This window comes from Phaseolus vulgaris, chromosome 3, assembly GCF_000499845.2.
Source record: "Phaseolus vulgaris cultivar G19833 chromosome 3, P. vulgaris v2.0, whole genome shotgun sequence".
Taxonomy (NCBI): Eukaryota; Viridiplantae; Streptophyta; class Magnoliopsida; order Fabales; family Fabaceae; genus Phaseolus; species Phaseolus vulgaris.
The window spans coordinates 48,552,920-48,569,787 of record NC_023757.2 but is presented as its reverse complement, the minus strand read 5'-3'; the positions used below and the strand labels follow the sequence as shown (position 1 = coordinate 48,569,787).

Sequence of the window (16,868 nt, the reverse complement as noted above, 5' to 3'; positions counted from 1 at the left end):
TTCAAAGCAAAAAGAAGTAAAAGTAAATTAAAGCTTGCGTGATGGATTTATACATATTTAGTTACTATCTTCTGGAGAGAATCAAGTAGTTGGCGAGGCTTGCTATTCATAACCATATGATTTGCGCCTTCGATATGTACAACGTTATTGATTCCAGCATTTTGGATCATCCAGCGTTGATAATCCAAAGTAATTGCAAGGTCTATAGTGCAAACAATATAGGAACGTGGAACTGACCCATATCTCTCTTTCGAGAATTTCTTTTGCCTTGACAAGTCTTCCAAAAAGAGTGATGATGGCCTTACTAAAGTCTTGGCCAATTCAAGATCCTGAAAAATCCAATTATCATATGATTTTCCTTCATGACTTGAAACTTCGAGGGTCTTTCACCAAATATAATATACTTTGTTTTATGAAATTTTCATAACTAAAATAATTATGTAATTGATATCTGATCGTAACAAGTAATTACCTGAGTTGGGGAGAGTTGATAGAGCTTGTTGGCCAAAAACTTGGGACCAAATAACAGTGTTGTTTTGTTTCCACTTTGTTCAAATTCAGTGTCCATCCATGCAGACGAAGGGGTCATCTCACCGTACTTTTCAAAAAAAATAAAAAAAATATTTGAGAATTCTTTGTAACATCAATGAAGTATTTGACAATTTAAATTTGATGAAATTTCACATTATATCTTTGATGAAATTTGACACATTGCACTTCTTACTATACTACGTAACACTTTTAGTTTTTCATCATCCCGTTAAAATTATTATTTTGCAATCTTTAAAGCATCTTAACCAAAATATCTCTTCACGATATTAGGAACACAATTATAACTGTAATTTAAAATTTTAGATAGATTTCTCTAATGTTAGCCTGTTACATAAGTTCTGTTGTCATGAAACTATATAATTTGTACTCACAAAAAATAACTTATATACCGTCTATATTTATATATATTATGATAACTGTGCTCAAGGAGAAATTTAATGTTTGACTAATTGTTCCTTTCCTTTTCAAGTTCCTTATGTTATTTTTTTTATAACTTTTGAGGTCTTTTTTCTATTCCTAATAGCATCAAATTTATTTGATTTTAAATTTAAATCTTTTAAATAATATTTTAAATTGAAACAAAGTTAAATCTAAATCTTATAGTTTCTATAATTAAAAAACATTTCTTTTTAGTTTTTCACGCATACTATTTTTAATCCATTATAATTTTTGTTGAAGAGATTAAAAAAAATATTAAAAATATATATGAATAGATTAAAATAAATTAAAACTAATATATATATAAACTAAAAAAAGTTAAGTATAAACTAAAAAGAAATCTTGTTATATCGATATGAAAACAAAAGGTGTAGTTAAGACTCACCAGCATATACCTTTTCTAATACATAAGAAGGGTTGTGTTCAGTATCTGGAACAAAAGCTGTTACGAAAACACCAGCTAGAATTTTTTCTGGGAATTTCTCCATGGCAAGTGCTATGTTGAGTCCCCCAGAGCCATGACCCACTAGAATCACCTTCTCATTAGGGGGAATTTTTGCCAATAGCAGCAACAAAGGCTCAGTGTACTGTGAGAAAGTATGAACATCTTCAATTTTCTGCATGTTAATGCCAGATGCTGCAAGGTCGAGTGCTGTGACCTTGTGGCCTGCAGATTCCAAAAGTGGCTTGAGCTTGTACCAACTCCAAGCTCCATGGCAACCCCCATGCACCAGAACATAATGCTTCCTATCTTTACAATGTCCTGAACTTATCAAGCTCATACACAAAATAAAAATGAACACAATTTTTTCTGAACTCATAGTTGTTTTCTTCTCGTGGTTCCTTCTCGTGATTCCTTCTCGTGATTCCTTTCTCGCTATATATAGACTGAAAAGGGTTTGGTTTATGTCTTGTAGGCGAAAGGTTATTAAGTACAACAGTTGTTTTTTTACAGAGTCAAATTACTGCTTTTTTATAATTAATACACTATTCAACTATTTTACATTTTAGGAAAATTTGTGGAGACTGACCGATGTTTCTGAGAGTAAAAAAAACTTATTTCAACTGAAAACTTAAATTATTTCTTATATTCTAGAAAAAGTTTTACAAAGAGAAGTACAAATACAAATTGTAAAATGACTTTTTTTTTTTACAAGATAATAGAATTAAGTTATCATATATTGTGAAAGGGCAAAATTATGACATTATAGTTGGGACATGATTCAAATGATTCTCTAGAACACACTTTATTTTTTTTTTATAATGATACTTCAATTTGTTTTTCTTACGATGATGTATGTCACTTTGCAAAACAAAAGAAACAATCTTTTTCTCTGAACAATACAAAGCTTACAAAATTTATTAGAATATTACATGTTGATATTTGAATAATTTGTTCTTAGCTACTATATGGAGGACTTTACTCGATTTCATTGGATATGTTTCTTAAAAGGAAAATACTAAGAAAAATAAGTTTACAAAAACTTTATATGAAAGCAAGTAAAATTCGCAAGAAGGACGATTTTAATCGGATATAAAAAAATTACAATAATTAACAAAAACAACTTCTGATATGGTAAAAGAGATTTTTAAGGTTAATGATATATAGAAGACTGTTTCTGTGTTGATTTTCCCGTACTTAGCAAAAATCAAGGAGATAACATAAATAGAAATAACCCCAGGGTTTGGTAATGGTTAGACATAGAAAATAGGTAATCGTAATGGTAATGGTAGTAAACATATCTGTTTGGCAAAATAACTTCTTGGAAGACATTTTGAATTTCCAATATCCAGAGCCGAATTAATTTTTATACTGTTTTGATAGGTCTGCACAACCGAGATTATTATTCGGTATCCAATCATTATGTTGATCAACACCACAAACTATCATGTTTAAGTAGAATTAGTGAGGTTAATCAACAATCAAGAGTTAGGTAATATACCTCTAAACATGACTCAACTCCTTAGCCTGACCCAATAAGAAATGATACAACAATAATATAAATAGACACAAAATCCAAGAATAAGATACGTCATTATACAGTGCTCAGAATACCGAGTACTGAATACTCAATTCTGACTTCAGTGCTATAGTGCCTTTTGTAAATACATCCGAGTTTGAACTTGTGGAGACCGAGAGACAGAGAGATAAGAGAAGAGTAAAGAATTCGCTTGGAGAAAAATAAAAGAAGTGTAGACCGATCGACCAAAGAAGTAGAGGAATAGTTCGAATAGTTCTCTTGATTCCAATTCCGTTCAAGAACATATGCAATAAAGTTGAAAGATATATGAAAAAAAATAAAATATGCAATAAAGTTGAAAGATATATGAAAAAAAATAAAATTAATTGTATAACCGTATGCACGTATATTAACGAATATTCAAGTGGAACATAAATAAGTAAGGCTCTAAAAAAATCCTTGATTGAAATAAAATAATTCTTAGATAGTTATTTAAGTTAAGGGAGGGAGCTATAGTCTTAAAAGTTTGGCAGTTAATTAATGTTGGTCCCAGGGTTAATTGAAGTTATTGAATGACCCTTAATACATTATATAATATCTTCTTTGTTAGTTTGATTTCTCTACTTAAATATGATTATTGATCGAGATTGAAACAGTTTTAATTTTATCTTCTCTTCTAAAGTATCTTATTTGTGACCCGTTCTTTTTAGGACAATTTTGTAAGCAATAAAAGATTCTTCAAAATGGAGAGAAAGGTCGGGGAATGTTCTTGCATGGTTTGGAACGTGTTTTTCGAGTATTTCAAGTTAGCAACGTATTTTAGCTTTAGTTTTTGATAGGATACTTGCAAAAAAATACTTCAATTTTTAAATTAAATCTTGATATATGATAGATAAGAATAATAAATATTGTTTGATGTATATTTTTGTCTTGATTGATATACATATTTATAAGATTATAAATATTTATTGGATCGTAATTAATTTTTTATGTTAAATTTGAATTAAGGTAGTGGTGGATGGCAATGGAAGAAGAGTTTTTTTATCAGCAATAAAAAATAAATAAATAAAAATCACTTTAGAGATGATCCAACTCATACACAAACGAATGAAGAACTCCTTCTTCCCGAAATTTGTTATTAATTTCCTACTAAAATAAATACAGTCTGACCAAACTAAATAATAAAAGAACAGTAACTTTATTTGTTTAAAAATCTCGTGTTTGAATTTTATGCTTTTGTGTATTTTTCTAATCACATGCACTTGATCTAGTTTTCCTATTTTATAGATTTTGTTTTGGTGCAAGGTTTTTTTCCCCTAGTATCGTTAAACTAGAAATAGTACATATTTAGCATCCAGAGAGTACAAAAGAATCTTGTAAATGAGGAAAAATACAAAGTCTTTTTAATCGGTTCTTTAAGCACTGTGAGCACTTTACGTGTCATAATGATGGTTAAGTTTATAGGTAATCAAGCCGCAATGCGTCGTGAAGCGTAAATAAATACTAACAAGTTATGTCTTTGGTAAAAAACCGTATACACTTTCGCGGAGCGTAACAAAATAATATCGAGTTATGGATTGGTAAAAAACTGTAAACGTTTCTCGGAGTGTAATGAAATTAATGATAACAAATTATGGATTAGGAAAAAATCGTAAACACTTCGCGGAGCATAATGAAATAGTAACAAGTTATGGATCGGTAAAAAACCATAAACACTTCATGAAGCGAAATGAAATAATAAGTAATGGATCGATCAAAAACCATGAACACTTTCGGAAGCGCAATGAAATAATATAAAATATTGGATCGGTAAAAAATGGTAAACACTTCGCAGAGCGGAATGAAATAATATCGTTATGGATCGATAACAAAGTAAACTCTTCGTGGAGCGTAATGAAAATATGCTTTCTTTTCTTTTAAATGGCTTTACGTTCATTGGTCAACTACTGATTCCAAAAGTTTTAGGTCAAGCTCAATCACTTAGTGATTCCAATGTTTTTTAATCACGCTCATGGTCAACTGGAGATTGTTGTAATAAAAGTCGTTAGTGGGATAGACTTTATGTGCTCATGATCAACTGAAGATTGTTGTAATAAAAGTTTAAAGTTCCGTAGTGAGATAGACTTTATGTTGTAATCTCACAATTTTTGTCGACTCAGTTTCAGCTGAACTACATATTCGTTTATTTTTTTATATTTATCTTTTATCTCTTCTTATGATTATTTTGTTATTATGTAACGTTTATGAGTGTTAGATGGTCTAGTTAACAAGTTCATTCATGATAAAACAAGAAAAAAATAGTTCAAAAAGTAACAGATAACCCTTTATTTATTCGTTTAGTGGAATAGTGTGATCTTATAGTTCTTAGATGCAACAAATTCAAAGCAACAAGAAGTAAAAGTAAATTAAAGTTTGGCTGATGGGTTTATGCATATTTAGTTGCTATCTTCCGGAGAGAATCAAGTAGTTGGCGAGGCTTGCTATTCATAACCATATGATCTGCGCCTTTGATATATACAACGTCACTGATTGCAGCATTTTTGATCATCCATCGTTGGTAATCCAAAGTAATTCCAAGGTCCTCAGTGCAAACAATATAGGAACGTGGAACTGACCCATATCCCTCTTTCGAAAAATTCTTTTGCCTTGACAAGTCTTCCACGAAGAGTGATGATGGCCTTACTAAAGTCTTGGCCAATTCAAGATCCTGAAAAATCCAATTATCATATGATTCTTGTTTATGACTTGAAACTTCGAGGGTCTTTTAGCACATAATATACTTTGTTTTATGAAATTTTTATAACTAAAACGATGTTGTAATTGAATATCTGATCGTAACAAGTAATTACCTGAGCAGGGGAAAGTTGATAGAGCTTGTTGGCCAAAAACTTGGGACCAAAGAACATTGATGTTTTGTTTCCACTTGGTTCAAATTTAGTATCCATCCATGCAGACAAGGGGGTCCTCTCACCATACTTTTCAAAAATAAAATAATAATGATGGTAAATATGAATGCAATTTATTATATTTATTTTTCTTCACGTGTCTATTCTTTATAACATCAATGAAGTATTTGACAATTTAATTTTTAAGAAATTTCATATTATCTTTGATGAGTTATATAAAGTTGAGAGTCATCGGCTATAGTTCATCTATATTAATATTAAGAAAAGTATTTTTTACACATTGCACTTCTTTCTATACTACGCAACACTATTTTATTTTTTCATTATCCCGTTAAAATTATTATTTTGCAATCTTTAAAGAACCTTAACCAAATTATGTCTTCACGATATTAGGAACACAATTTTGACTATAATTTAAAATTTTAGATAGATTTCTCTAATGTTAGCCTGTTACATAACATGTTTTTATAAGTTTTTTTTGTCATGAAACTATATATATACCTTATACTCACAAATAATAACTTTCAAATATATAACATCTATATTTATATATATATATATAATAATAATAATAATTGTGCTCAAGGAGAAATTTAATGTTTGACTAATTGTTCCTTTACTTTTCAAGTTCCTTATGTTATTTTTTTTTATAACTGTTGAGTTCTTTTTTCTACCCGAACAGCATCAAATTTATTTGAATTTAAATTTAAATCTTTTAAATAATATTTTAAATTTAAACAAAGAAAAAAATTTGTATAAATAAATATATTAAAAAATATATCAAAATCAATATAAGTATAAAATAATAAAAACTACAATAATAATTATAACAGTTAAATTTTAACTCGACAAAAATGCGGATAGTCATACTAGTGCTTTTGCTGTATATATCTAACTAGCATCGCATACAAGTTTGTTAATTTAAGTAAAAAATATATAATTAGTATATTAATTAATATAAATAGCTTAAAATTATGTTAAAAGAGAAATAACTTCTAAAAAAAATACAAGTAACAGAATTTTAAGATGGAGAACACATGTTTTAGTGATCAAGTTTTTCAAACTAATTAGTGTTAATGTTTGAGCTCAAAAATTAAGGTAAAAACAAAATTTTACATATAGTTAATAGAGAAATAAGATATAAATTGATAATATAAAAACTTTTACGCTGTCAATACATTCCTATTAAACTTCAGTTAATAATTTAAAACTTATTTGAGATATAAAATATTAAATAATGATAAATTACATATTACAAAAATAATAAGATCAAATATACTCTTACGTTTACGACAAAGTTTTCAAATTTAATTTATAATATAAAAAACAATATAATTAAAATTAATTTCTCGATAGATATAATACTTTGATATTGTAGTTTCTATAAATAAAAAGCATTTCTTTTTAGTTTTTTACGCACACTATTTAATCCATTATAGTTTTTGTTCAAGAGATTAAAAATATATATGTATAGATAAAAAAATAAATTAAAATTAATATACAGACGAAAAAAAAAACATCTTCCAATATAGTGGTATGTTCCAATATTTTGAATAATTTTGTATCAATAACTTTTTTATAATATTTAGTTGTTTTATTATACTGTGTTTTTTTAACTATTATTATTATTATTATTCATTTGTGAATTTGTACTTTATTTTATTGGAAACTCAACAAGTTTTATCTATGTTACATGTCAAATATGTTTACTCTTTTAATTGCTGAGATATATTCTGATAAAGTTAATCAATATTATAGATTAATACTTTTATAGGTAAATGTTTTATTCAGTCTGTTTCAAGCACAAGTTCAAAAATTTTAAACTCATATTCATATTACATTGTTCTTAATAATAGGAGTCTTAATAATAATAATCAATTAAAATTAGAATATAATGATATAAAAAACAAAATATATTGATTAATGAATAAACAATTTCCAAACAACAAAATTACGATAATCCATATTATTTTATTTAAAAATTTATTATAATAATAATTATTATTCTAAAATTATATAATAGTAAATATTTATATATATATATATACTATACATGTTATTTATTATTATTATTTTAAATCCTTTTATTTTTATCAAACGAAACTTGTATAATTAATATATTATATTTTAAATAAATTCTATAAATATATTATATTTTCAAAGTAAATTTCATGAATATATTATATTTTAAAAATAAATCCCGTGGACGGTAAAAGATACTAGTAAACTACAAAGAAAACTTGTTATATCGATATGAAAACAATAGGTGTAGTTAAGACTCAGAAGCATATACCTTTTCCAATACATAAGAAGGGCTGTGTTCAGTATCTGGAACAAAAGCTGTTACGAAAACACCAGCTAGAATTTTTTCTGGGAATTTCTCCATGGCAAGTGCTATGTTGAGTCCCCCAAGGCTATGACCCACTAGAATCACCTTTTCGTTCGGGGGAATTTTTGCCAATAGCTGCAACAAAGGCTCAGTGTACTGTGAGAAAGTATGAACATCTTCAATTTTCTGCATGTTAATGCCAGATGCTGCAAGGTCGAGTACTGTGACCTTGTGGCCTGCAGATTCCAAGAGTGGCTTGAGCTTGTACCAACTCCAAGCTCCATGGCAACCCCCATGCACCAGAACATAATGCTTGTTATCTTTACAATGTCCTGAACTCATCATGCTCATACACAAAATAAAAATTAACACAACTTTTTCTGAACTCATAGTTGTTTTCTTCTCGTGGTTCCTTCTCGTGATTCCTTTCTCGCTATATATAGACTTAAAAGGGTTTGGTTTATGTCTTGTCAGCGAAAGGTTATGTTAAGTACAACGGTTGTTTTTTTCACAGAGTCAAATTACTGTTTTTTTTATAAATACACTCGTTAAAATGTTTTACTAAAATATAATTGAAATAACAATTTTGTAAATCATACTTCTTATTAATAAATTTATCGAACAGTAGTGTATGTTAAAACAAAAAATCTCTCAATAACATCTTTCACGTTTAATGCATGTTTGGATTACACTTTAGAAAGCTATAATTTGAGTACATTATTTCTTTAAATTTAAGATAAATAAGAATTTAGAAACTTTTGCATGAAATTCAAAAAAATTATTAGTTATTTAATTACATTTTTCATAGAATTATTAAATAAGTAATTATTAAGCATAAGATAAATTAATTCATGCATATACACTTAAATTATTTGCAAATTTATGAATGTGTTTCACAAGTCACTCTAATAACTTAAGTCTTGAATTAATTTATAAATTTTTATGTTTTCTTTTATGTTTGTATATGAACGCATTCTCTTCTCTTGGATATTTAGAAATTAATATGAGAAAAATAATAATTCATACTATAAGAAAAAAAATGGTTTTAATAGGAATTATTTTTACATTATCATAGATTAAAACCTCAATTAAGTCATTTATTCAAGGTTGTAGTTTCCCGCTAATTTTTTTTTTAAATATCGAAAAAAGTCTTTCAGAACCCCTGTTAAATACCATGAGTTTAATAACTTCCGTAAAATACCATGAGTTTCAAAACTTCTGTTAATTACAATGTGTTTAAAACCTCTGGAAAATACCATGAGTTTCAAATTTTTCATAAAATCACTTGCCGTTTGAAATAATCTTCAACCTCATTTTCCACCATTCTCTCTTTCATTGTAGACACACTACTCTCTGGCTCAGGCTCAATGGCCACCGACGATATTCTTAACAAGGAATCACAATTCAATCATACTTATATCTATTATATCTAAGGAGAACTAAATAAGGCTTTATCTTCTTCTTACTCCAATATTGCTTCTTCCATCAACTTATTTCCCCAATTTGGGTCACAAGCCACTGTTACCTAGCCCAACAACAATTGATGTTTATCACTACTTTATATATCCTAAATAATTGCATTATTTGATAGATGTGGGCTTCAAAGTCATGTGTGTTCTTGGCTAAAGATTGCAAGAACATATTACGAGGAGAAATCAACTTTATTATTTCTCACTTTTACAGTTAATTAATTATTATATACATTTTAAAATAAAAGCCTTAATTTAAAATAGGTTTAATTACCTTTTTCGTCCCTATATTTATAGCCAATAGTCAATTTGGTACAGTGGTTTTTAAAAAATTCAATTTGGTCCCTAAGTTTTTTAAAATGCATTCAAAATGGTCCTTTCTGTTAAATATCACCAAACGGCGTTAAGTGGTGCTTATGTGGCAGACACGTGTAAGTTACGTGGATTGTGCTTACATTACTTTGGTGAATACTGAATTAGAGTTTAGGTTATTCAAATTGGGGATTTCAAATTTCTGATTTAGGGTTTCTGATACTAGGATTGCTCCCCTGGTTGTATTCTGTGGTGCGCTTCCCTGCTTCGATTCCATTCGGAGGTGTGCTCCCCTCATTCGATTTTGTGGTGTGATCGTGAGTTACGATGGTGAGCTGCGTCCCATGGTGAACTCACTCATTTCTAAACATATGTATTTTGAAAAACAATTATTATAGGACCAAACTGTGGTAGCTCTTATGAATTCATTAGTGAAGAAAATCTGCTTGTGCTTTATGTTCTAATGTATTACATATCTTTTGTATTACTTTTACATACTTTACCTTTATATTATTATAACATCACAATTTTTCTTCATTTATTTAGTCTTTGATGAGATTGGCCTCTGCTTGCTCTGAATTTTCTTGCTGTGTTGTCCAAATCAAGGTTCTTAATTGTTCATGATACTAATCTGTTTGCACCATCCACGTAACTTACACGTGTCTGCCACATAAGCACCACTTAACGCCGTTTGGTGATATTTAACAGAAAGGACCATTTTGAATACATTTTAAAAAACTTAGGGACCAAATTGAATTTTTTAAAAACCACTGTACCAAATTGACTATTGGCTATAAATATAGGGATGAAAAAGGTAATTAAACCTTTAAAATATTTCAAAATTATGAGAATTAAATATTAACAGTTATAACTAAAACTAAGATTGCATAAAAAATATACGTACATCAAAAGGTAAAACAAAAGAAGTCAGGTTTTTTTTGAAGTATGAGCTTGTAAATAAAAAACACTAGGAATTATGTAAACAAACTATCATCAATCATAAAAAATATGTAAATACTACTGAAATACTTATTATCCAAGATTAGTTGTTGAAAAACTTATTATCAAAAATTATTTTGTTGAGTTTTTAAAATAATTTTTTTAAACTTTAGAAAACTTATTTTCAAAATTTTAGATAATTTATTTATAAATATATTAAACTATATATTCTTTTAATTATTTATTTATAAATAGATTTAATTATATTTATTTATTGAAGTTGTAAAATATGAAGTGTTTTATTGAGGTTCTACAATAAATCTTTAGAATTTAACGAAGGTTAAAAAAGTCTACGTTATTTTATAGAGATTTTAGAATAAACATTTGAATCTAACGAAGGTTAAAAAGACTTTCGTTAATTTTCTAAGTTTGTACAATAAACCTTTGGAACTTATTGAAAATTAAAAAATCCTTTGTTATTTTGCTGAGATTTTAGAATAAATTTTTGAAATTTAATGAAAGTTAAAAAAAACATCTGTTATTTATCTGAGGTTTTAAAATAAACCTTTGGAATTTAACGAATGTTAAAAAAACCTCCGTTATTTTTCTAAGGTTTTAAAATAAACCTTTGAAATTTAATGAAGGTTAAAAAAACCTTCGTTATTTTGCTGATGTTTTAAAATAATCTTTGGAACTTAAAGAAGGTTAGAAAAATCTCCGTTAATTAAATCAATTCTTAAGACTATATTAACCTCCGCTAAATAACCTTCTTTTAAACTGTTTCTTCTAGTGTTATATTTGTTTTATTTTCTACTTGGTGTATTGACACTTAATTATGTGTGTGTGATAAAGAGCACGTAAGACCCCTTTATATGTATATTTGATGATGGATAGCACAAAAGTATTTCTATATGTGTATGATGAAGAATATAAAAAACCCGTCTAGAGAACATTTAGTAATATTAAGATTAATTAGATTGTCTATTGTCTACAACCTAGATGATGTTTTGTTTTAATTTTCTTTGCAATTTTCTTTTATTTAATTTCCATAGTTCTAGATACAAAGAACTCTATGTATCTACTTGATACGTTGCATTGCAAATGTACTTTACCTATAAAACCTTATGATATAAACAATTGTTTTCTTTCATTGTTTTTGTTTTATTCTTGTTATTGATGAAGAAATCTAACAGTTTCCTTCTTATTATTCTATATTTTCTATGAGTGATGGATTATTAATATGATATGAAAGCTCTATTTAGAAAAATAATTAATACATTTTTATGCAATTATTTCTCTTATGTGATTATGATATTAGTCGGTTAAATGGAGTCATTGAATGATCCATTACACAGATTCGAAGTCAAATAACTTGAGAAATGTCCAAATAAACTTTAACTATTACACTAGTTAAGTTTTATTATTAGGTTAGGATTATTATTATACTTATTAGTATGATTATCAATATTAATATACTTAATAATATAAACATTATTAACAATATTCATATATTTAATATCATTCATATTATTAATTTCACTAATATTGTTATTATTAAAATTAATAACATTATTAATTATTATAATAATATTATTAAATATTATTTAATATTATTAGTATTATTAAATATTATAAATAGTTTTAATATTATTAATAATATTATTATTAATTTTATTCATATTATTATTATTAATTTTATTCATATTATTAATATCATTAATACTATAATATTACTAATACTATTAATATTATTATTTATATTATTAATATAATACTAATAATATTATTTATATTAATATTATTAATTTTATAATATTAATAATATGTATACCTATTAGTTATGATTATTATTCTTTATGAATATTAGTTATGATTTTATAATTATTTATATTATAATAATATTTTGAATATTATATATATAATTATTATAATAATAGTCGGTAAGTAACAAAGATTTGTAAATAATAATTGGTAGGTAATAGAGATTTGTAGGTAAGAGTTGGTATGTAATAGAGATCCATGGTAATAGTTGGTAGATAATATAAATCCGTAACTAATAGAGATCCGTGGTAATATCCATAGATAATATTAAATTTATCTTCGAATTCAGATCTATGGGTAAAAATTCATAAATAATATTAATTTTTTAAGTAACACATTACTTTTTTATACTGAGAAAAATAAGTTTACAAAAACTTTATGTGAAAGCAAGTAAAATTCGTAAGAAGGAAGATTTTAATTGGATATAAAAAAATTAGAATAGTTGACAAAAACAACTTCTGATATGGTAAAAAAGGTTTTTACTGTTAGTGATAGAAGACTGATTCTGTGTTGATTTTCCCGTACTTAGCAAAAGTTAACGAGATAACATAAATAGAAATAACCCCAAGGTTTGGTAATGGTTAGACATAGAAAATAGGTAATGGTAATGGTAGTAAACATATCTGTTTGGCAAAATAATTTATTGGAAGACATTTTCAATTTACAATATCGAGAGCCGAATTAATTTCTATACAATAAAGTTGAAAGATATATGAAAAAAAAAAGAAATTTAATTAGATAACCGTATGCACGTATATTAACGAATATCCAAGTGGACATAAATAAATAAGGCCTAAAAAAATCCTTGATTGAAATAAAATAATTCTTAGATAGTTATTTATGTTAAGGGAGCTATAGTCTTAAAAGTTTGGCAGGTAATTAATGTTGGTCCCAGGGTTAATTGAAGTTATTGAATGACCCTTAATACATTATATAATATTTTTTTTTGTTAGTTTGATTTCTCTCTCTATGATAATTGATCTTGAAATCAGTATTTCTTTTTATTAACAATAAAATTATATATATATATAAAATTTGTAATGAGTGAAATTCAAAACAAGATTGATTTAGTAATCAAAGAAAATTTAATTACTATACTAAACAATTTTTTTAATATTATTATGATTTTTATTATACTTATTATTATTAACAATATAAATATAATATTAATAGTATGAATATTCATGTTCTCTTTCTGCTTTGTTTTTGTACTTAAATTTGTATATGCTGTGATGGGAACTTCTAGAGAGATGGCAATTGGTCTCGTGGCAGTGGTGTCTAGACAGATATGTATTTAAACACACAACAACAATAAACTAACAATAACTTTAACATTGAAAATGGAAAAACAAAAAATATAACAAAACAACTAAAATAAAAGGTAATAGTTCATTACATTTACTTGTTCTGATTTTTTATCCACCCAAGAGTTGTCCTTACGTCGTTGGTGCGTGCGACAAAACAATTCTAATATAGTGGGAGGAATTCCATTCATCTTTGTCTGAAAAAATAAAATTCACACATTTCCCATATTATATATATATATATATATATATATATATATTGAGATGTTATAAAAAGAAAATAGTTAGAAAACAAATTACCATATTATATTTATGCTGAGATGTGCTAATAGAGCCACATGTGTGACGAGATCCTCCAAAACCTCCACATCCAGAGACTTTATTTATTTTCCCGATCGTGCTTTTCTTTTGGAATTCTTCAGATGCCCATTGCTGACATAATATATCCCATGTACTATCTCCAATCCAGTTTGGCTTAATCTTTCTCTGTCGAGCCTTATTTAGATTATTTTTCATGATTACAGCACCTCGCATTTCAAAATTCTTTCTTGCCCACCAATGATCCGGTGGACAAATCGAAAACTTCTTCTGCATTAATAAAGAAACAAAGTTAATTATATGTAAGACTAACATAGATAATAAAATTAAACTAGATAATTAAACAAAGTTAATTATATGAAATCAACCAAAAACTCCCCAAACCACAAGTCTCTTGTTCTAATTGGTATCTTCTTCCAAGATGGCCATGGATCGGTATAATGACTTTTAAAGATATTTCCAATCCCATTAGCTGTAGGGCGTGAAGGTAAGAATCTGCAAAATGACATGTAAATTATCATAATTCCACAATTTATTATTAATTTGGTTGTTCTAAGAGTAATTATTACATTGATATACATACCCTTGCCCATCAAGGTTTAAAACTGACTTGACATAATTGCCATGTGACTCTGATGTAGAATTAGTTTCATCTGGTGTTGAATTAATTTCATTTGATGTTGAATTAACTGCAAACTGAGATGTTCCGAATGATTGATCAACATTTGGTTTAGAATTTGAATTAGAAGCTCCTGGTGCCAAAGGTTGAGCTGCAAACTTAGGTGTTTTGAATGATTGATTAACATTTGGTTTTGAATTTGAACTAAAAGCTCCTAGTGCCAAAGGTTGAGCTGCAAACTGAGATGTTCTGAATGATGAATCAATGGATGGGAAAGCAATTGGTCGAGAAGCACAAGTAATTTGTGAAGGACGTCTTGAACGTTGTTTGGTCGAATGTTCACAAAAAGTAACTTCTTTACCATGATTTTTATTTGACATCTGCAATAATTATAAAACAAATTAGAAAATTGTTGAAATCAATAAAACATAATAGAAAAAATTATAAAAAATAGAACACAAATACAAATGAAGCCTCACCTTTACAGTATCATAAAGAAAGTGATTTACTCATCACTATCATCACTATTACCATTAAAGTAATCATCAAGTCTATATTGATTTAAGCTTTCATCATCTTCAGAATCATACTCAAATTCACTTTCAAAAAAACCTTCTTCTTCCTCTTCTTCCTCTTCTATTTGCTTACTTTCTTTCGAATTCTCAACAACTCTCATGTCTAGTTCATCTATTTCCTCATACTCGTCTTCATCCATCAAATGACCAAGTAGCTCCTCATTTGTTGTGATATTAACGTTAGTTGTTGACTCTTGATAAGCAACCTCTAATGTATATCGATCATCCACTGTACATATTGGTTTGGTTTTAATAACCACCCACCAATCGACCTTTTCTTTTATTTTTTCTGGATAAGGTACATAATATACTTGAATTGCATTTGTTGCAAATATGAAAGGATCAAAATTTGAATATCTTCTTCGACAATGAACCTCCACAATGTCATATTGAGGTTGAACTTTTATACCATGATTAATGGTATTATCAAACCACTCACAGTTAAATACCACCAATTGTTTGGTTGGTTCTCCTGAGTATTCTACTTGCATAATCTCTTTGATAATACCATAATAGTATTTTTCATTATCATCCTTCACACAAACTCCACAATTGATTGTTTTCTTACCAATACTCCATTCTTTCGTGTGAAACTTGAAACCATTGACAAAGTATATGGGCCAAGTATGAACCTTTTTTTGGGGACCCCATGCCAAGTGATGCAAATGTTGATTTTGTACTAAGTTATTTCTATCATGAACCTATAAATAACAATCCCAAAATCATTATTTTTCATAATTAATAAAACTATTCAAAAGAAAAGTGCATAATACTTACATATGTTCGAAGCCAAAATGGAAATTCGGATGCAATTCTCCCATCAATATCAATTCTACTTATATTTGGAATAGATGCTTCCAAATATTGCACAAAGTGTCTGTAATTGTATACATTCATATATAGATTAAAACTATTAAAAAAATAAATAAATGAGATATAAAATTAAAATACTTACTCAATATATGGTTGAACTTCCTCACAATTAAGCAGGACATGCAAATGCACAATAGCTAATTCTTTCTCATTCAAATAATGACTCTTACAAGTTCCTCCTGGACGACCAACATGATTGAAAACTGATAAAGTTGTTTGGCTCGTGTCATTTTGACCTCCAAAATCATTTCGACCAACTTTAGTTCTCATTGATTGGACATGTGACTCAAAATAATATGAACAAAAATGAGAAGTCTCCAAGCTTAAGTATGCCTCACAAATAGAACCCTCTACATGGGATTTGTTTTTAACCATTCATTTCAACCTATTCAAGTACCTATACAAAAGCATTTTGTTAACTACTAAACTTACAAGTAACATATACAATTGTG

General features: G+C 27.4%; 3 protein-coding genes across 3 annotated transcripts; all 3 read right to left on the bottom strand.

Moving 5' to 3' along the window:
• On the bottom strand, positions 1 to 1,854 carry LOC137808343 (salicylic acid-binding protein 2-like). The gene is made up of 3 exons (XM_068609407.1): positions 1,386 to 1,854; positions 473 to 598; positions 1 to 329 (listed from the first exon to the last, which is right to left on the bottom strand). The coding sequence occupies exons 1-3, from the start codon at positions 1,809 to 1,811 to the stop codon at positions 48 to 50; spliced, it is 834 nt and encodes a 277-aa protein (XP_068465508.1). The 5' UTR covers positions 1,812 to 1,854; the 3' UTR covers positions 1 to 47.
• A 3,395-nt stretch (positions 1,855 to 5,249) lies between these two features.
• Positions 5,250 to 8,593, bottom strand: LOC137808342 (salicylic acid-binding protein 2-like). Its single transcript, XM_068609406.1, has 3 exons — positions 8,151 to 8,593; positions 5,801 to 5,926; positions 5,250 to 5,658 (listed from the first exon to the last, which is right to left on the bottom strand). The coding sequence occupies exons 1-3, from the start codon at positions 8,574 to 8,576 to the stop codon at positions 5,377 to 5,379; spliced, it is 834 nt and encodes a 277-aa protein (XP_068465507.1). The 5' UTR covers positions 8,577 to 8,593; the 3' UTR covers positions 5,250 to 5,376.
• Positions 8,594 to 14,096: 5,503 nt separating this feature from the next.
• LOC137805688 (uncharacterized) lies at positions 14,097 to 16,841 on the bottom strand. The gene is made up of 5 exons (XM_068605627.1): positions 15,448 to 16,841; positions 14,933 to 15,348; positions 14,718 to 14,844; positions 14,332 to 14,619; positions 14,097 to 14,228 (listed from the first exon to the last, which is right to left on the bottom strand). Exons 2-5 carry the CDS (start codon positions 15,346 to 15,348, stop codon positions 14,097 to 14,099), a joined length of 963 nt encoding a protein of 320 aa, XP_068461728.1. The 5' UTR covers positions 15,448 to 16,841.
• Positions 16,842 to 16,868: the final 27 nt, after the last annotated feature.